At 35.3% G+C, this 5,135-nt stretch overlaps 1 protein-coding gene across 1 annotated transcript; it reads left to right on the forward strand.

Annotated features, from left to right (window-relative positions):
- The first annotated feature begins 215 nt into the window (after positions 1-215).
- Positions 216-1,782, forward strand: LOC104222008 (U-box domain-containing protein 27-like). Its single transcript, XM_009773183.2, has one exon. It carries the CDS (start codon positions 391-393, stop codon positions 1,651-1,653), a length of 1,263 nt encoding a protein of 420 aa, XP_009771485.1. The 5' UTR covers positions 216-390; the 3' UTR covers positions 1,654-1,782.
- The last annotated feature ends 3,353 nt before the right edge of the window (positions 1,783-5,135 follow it).

Consider the following 5,135-nt stretch of genomic DNA (forward strand, 5'->3'; position numbering starts at 1 on the left):
AAATAATATCAAATAAAATTGAACGATATATAATTCTATTAAACAATAATAATGCAATTAAAATTTTATTACCTTAAGTTATTAAGAATAACTTAAATAGTCTTTTGTACGGTGTTTGCCACACTCCAAAACTAAAAAAATAAAAGTGCAAGAGTAATTAAAAAAGAGCAAAAGAGTATATAAAAAGCAGAGGAATTTCCAACAAATGACGTCACCATTCCTTTGACTCTTTTTTCTTCTGCTTCTTCATAAACCCCTTCTTTCCCCCATTCCCCCACTTCCCATTCTTCTCTATTTCTTTCTCTCTCTAAAAACTTGACCCACAACTAACAGAAATTGCGCATTTCCAATTTTCTCTCTCTAAAACACACAGAGTTCAAAGGCAAAAAAATGCGTAAGGACGATTTGTACATAACGGTGCCGAGTTTCTTCCGGTGTCCGATTTCTCTCGACGTGATGAAATCGCCGGTGAGTTTATGCACCGGCGTTACCTACGACCGGAGTAGCATCCAACGGTGGCTTGACAGCGGCAACAATACTTGTCCGGCCACCATGCAAGTGTTACAAACTAAGGACCTTGTACCTAACCACACTCTCCAACGACTCATCCGGATCTGGTCCGACTCGGTCAGAACTCAGATCTCTGCCGCCGAGTCAAACCGAGTTAACTCAATCAGCCGCGATCAGGTTCTCGAGCTAATCAAACAGTTCGTTAGCGACTTTCGAATTCACACCGAGTTGGAGGCGAACTCGGACCGATTATCGAAACTCTTAGCTTTCTCCGAAGAATCGCCGGAGAATCTCCGATTTGTAGCTTCTATTGCTGTGGAGAGTGATTTCCTCGCGATTCTCACTTCATTTCTCGTTCACAACCCTAAAAACCTTAAAGTAGTTGAGAAAATCGTGCCTCTCTGGAAAATGCTGCTTGAACGAAGCTCTTCCGCGTCAAAAATCGCCAAAGCAAGCGATGTATATCCGACAATAATAAATTCTCTCAAAAACGGAAGCTCAAAGTTGAGAATTGAGATGACGAAAGCTTTAGAGTTCATCACCTCAACGGATTCCGAAGCTAAATCATCCTTATCCGAAAACTCTGATTTATACTCAGTTCTCGTGAGTTTCTCAACGATTAATTCCAATTGGAATCCCGAGTTAATGGAAAGTTCCATTTCATGTTTAATTTCTCTCGCAATGCTACGGAGAAACCGCGTGAAGCTCGTAAAAGCCGGAGCGGTAAAAACGATCGGAAAAGCACTGTCCACGGCGGAGCTGGGAACCGGATTAACCGATAAAGTGTTGAGATTGTTAGAATTAATATCTACGTGTAAAGAAGGGAGAGTAGAACTGTGTAATGACGGAGATTGCGTACAAGCAATAGTGAAGAAAGTATTGAAAGTATCGAACGAAGCAACGGAACATGCGGTAACGATTTTGTGGAGCTTGTGTTGTTTGTTTCGGGATCATAAAGCACAGGAATCGGTGGCGAAGAGCAACGGCATGGCGAAGATATTGTTGTTGTTGCAAAGTAATTGTCCGCCGGCGGTGAGACAAATGGCCGCCGATTTACTTAAAGTGTTTAGGGTGAATTTGAAAGCGGCGTCTTGTCTTTCTACTAGCTATGATACGAAGACTACTCACATCATGCCATTTTGATTGTGGGGGTAATTTTTTTGTTGTTGATAACTTTGGGGGGGTTCTTTGGAGGTTTTTGTAAATCATAAGCAATTTTGTTGAGAAAAAAGTTATAGAATTGAAAAAAGAAGAAACTTCAATTGTTTTCAACTCTTAGACTAGATACTTAGATAGTGTTTCTTAGTTCTTGATTTGATACCTCTTTCCCCACTAAATCATTTTTATAGATTATTTTGATCAACCAATCAATTAACAACAGTTGAACACTAAATTAATTTAGATCGATTATGTACATACTTGGTGACAAGCTTCAAAACACAATTAAAATTTGATGCGAGTCAAATAAAATAAACTAACAAGTTGGCAATTAATTTCAATAGCTTTAGTAACAGCTAGACATTGCTACTTTGCGAAAGAACAAAAGGATGGTTGTAAATGCAACTAACAGTTTGTACTTGCACTAACCACTCCTACACGAAATTGCACTTATTTTTCTAAAATAAGTACAGTACATCTTTTATTTGCAAGGAAAATAATAGCCCGTTTGGCCAAACCGTAAAAATCAGGTTATTTTGAGAAATGTTTTTTTTTCAAAAGTGCTTTTCTCAAAAGTACTTTTGGTGAGGAGCAGTTTGTGTTTGGCTAATTGGTTTGAAAAGCACTTCTGAGCAGCAATTAGTGTTTGACCAAACTTTAAAAAACTGTTTCTAAGTGTATTTTTCTCAAAAATGCTTCTCAAAAAAGTCTTGTTGGAGAGAAACTACTTTTTTCTGCTTCTCCAAAACTGTTTCTGCTTCTCCTCAAAAGTACTTTTTTTTCTTTCAAAAGCTTGGCCAAACAACTCAATTTTTGGCCAAAAGTACTTTTGACAAAAAAAGGAGAAGCAATTTTAGCCAAAAAAAGCTTGGGCCAAAGATGCTATAAGTCGGGTTGAATCTAAGTGCTTTAGGACAAATCTGCCTCGATTACCCTTTGAAGTTAAATTTATCATGCTACAATGTAGACTCAGTCTAGTGTGTCAAAATAAGAACTAAGCTTGACTTTTTGTGTCTTATTACATAAACTTCACTATTTACATGTAAAAAGGATAGGTTTTCAAACAGTATATTTATTCCTTTTACTCCTACCAAGAACTACATTTCCAGGCTTGCCAAGATTTGAATTTTATGGCTTGAAAATTATTAAGGATAACGATATCATATATTAGTAAATAGATTCTGATTATATATATATATATAAAATTAAGTTTGTTAATACAAATGCGGGATTTGAACTAAAAGTACTATGTTCAACTGAATCCGCCCATGTGCTCTACCTCCGCCCTGCACACATCCCATCACACCCTCGGTGTCCTTAGCGGTGTTTTGAGATTCTTATATATAATGCTATAGACATCATATTAACATAAGGTAAATAAACTCAAGATTTTGACAGTGTCTCTATTATTTGTTAAATAGCAATTAGAGGAGTTCCCGAAATCTTTTTGAATGACACATATGAATAAAAACCTCCCAAGTTAAATCAAATTCTTATGCTTTAAACAATTCTGTCTTTTTGCCTAGTAATAGGAGCAAATGGGGTCAAAACTCACCCAGAAATTCAGAGCCAGATGAGTTCATTTATTTATTTTTATTTCTAGACAATAAAGTAAGTATAGGCTAAAAGTTAATCAACTTAGGATACCAATAAACAAGTGTATAAGAAAGGGACAAAGTGCCGCAATTGTAGAAAAGGTTAAGCATTTGCTGACTGTAATCAAAAGATTGCATTCTCTTTCAAATTAAATTTTGTTTGGTTTGAGAGAAAAGAGTGAAAGGGATTGGAATCCACAATTTTCCCACAAGAAAAGAAATCTTCAAAAGACAGAAAAAATAGATATAAGATTAGTTTGACTATTCCAAATTTCCAATCCCTATGACTAATAAAGACAAATAAATAATGTGAAAAAACTATTATGCAGAACAGATCGAATGGTTTAAACTTATTGGCTAATGTATCACACATTAATCTAGTTAGCCAATAGATATTGTAAACCACACCAACATATTTTATACTTTCATACCTTTTCTTATTTTGCAAGCCTACATAGGATACAAAATCCAAAAAAAATATTGGAGGGATACCCGAGCATTGAGAAGGAAAAATGTTTTCAGAGGCGAAAGGTCATGGGGAGATACCGCGTGTGATCTATATATGGATCTTCGGTGGGAAAAACGTATTCAAGCTCCGTAGCTAATTTGCGTTCTTTAGACTTTTTAAACTTAATGAACTGAAACATCTTAGTAGTTAAAGGAAGGGAAACCAAGACCCCATTAATAGCGACTTGTTCACTTCTTTTTAACTAAGTTTCATTCGATTTGTTGTGGATTGGAGGAAGGAAAAACTAGCAAACTATCGCTTTAAAGAGTACCTTAAATTAAGTATTTGATTAAAATACCCCAGCTTTAGTAGAAAAACGTTTAACATTTTCGTTCAGTGATAGCTTGATTTCTAAGATTGCTCTTAGTCATGTAATTTTTGTTCAGAGAATTGCTTAAGCAAATTTTTTTTTTACTGAATCAGTCTTAAACTCCTGTCATTTGTAGTATGATCTTAACGTATATCTTTGCTAAAGAATGTTTATACAAGATTGAATTTTTGGCTCATCGTGATGAGGATCAGAGAAAAGGGGAAATGTTACTCTATCGGAAATTTGAAAGGAATTTAAAGATATGTATAATTTTCAGTAAATGTTTTAAAGTTGATTTCCTATTATTCAATTCATATACACCTTACACCTACTGTTGAAATAGAATCAAAGGTTCTATTAGGGGTGAGCATCGGTCGGTTCGGTTTGGTTATGAATATTATTAGTTTAGCATATCGGTTATCGGTTTACAAATTTGATAAACCGATAACCGAACCGATAAAATATCGGTTATCGGGTATCGATTAATCGGGTATCGATCATTATCGGTTCGGTTATCAGTTTACCCGATAAGATAACTCAATCTAGATTTAAGTAAAAAAGAAAAGACAATTCACCGGAGTTAAGCAAAAAAGAGAAGAATTCACATATAACATACTAAAGACTTATGCTAGGAGTAACTAGTAAGGTCTATGAAGAATGAAAATGAAGCAACTAAAGAGTGGGGTTGAGAAAGAATAGTGTATTGGGAAAAAAACTGAATTTACATTGAAGGTGACGTGGCATAACACGAGGACTGGTCAAATGGTCAAAACATGATGATCAGTTAAGAGGCACGAGTGACAACATATATGGGGAAAGAAAAGCTAAATAGGCACGAGAGGCAATTCGAATAATACAAGTTTCGTACCTATTTAGGTCATTTAAAGCCAAGAGATCAGAAGGCATTGAAAACATGAATATGATGACGAAAAGGAGTCCAAATTCAATATTAAATACCCAATATGTTAGAGAATTGGTATTAAATAGGAATGATTGTGTAACGTCTTATTTAATGTCATTTATTGCTCATAATTGTCTCATTAAGACTAAGGTA

Source organism: Nicotiana sylvestris, chromosome 5 (genome assembly GCF_000393655.2).
Source record: "Nicotiana sylvestris chromosome 5, ASM39365v2, whole genome shotgun sequence".
In the NCBI taxonomy this organism is placed as follows: domain Eukaryota; kingdom Viridiplantae; phylum Streptophyta; class Magnoliopsida; order Solanales; family Solanaceae; genus Nicotiana; species Nicotiana sylvestris.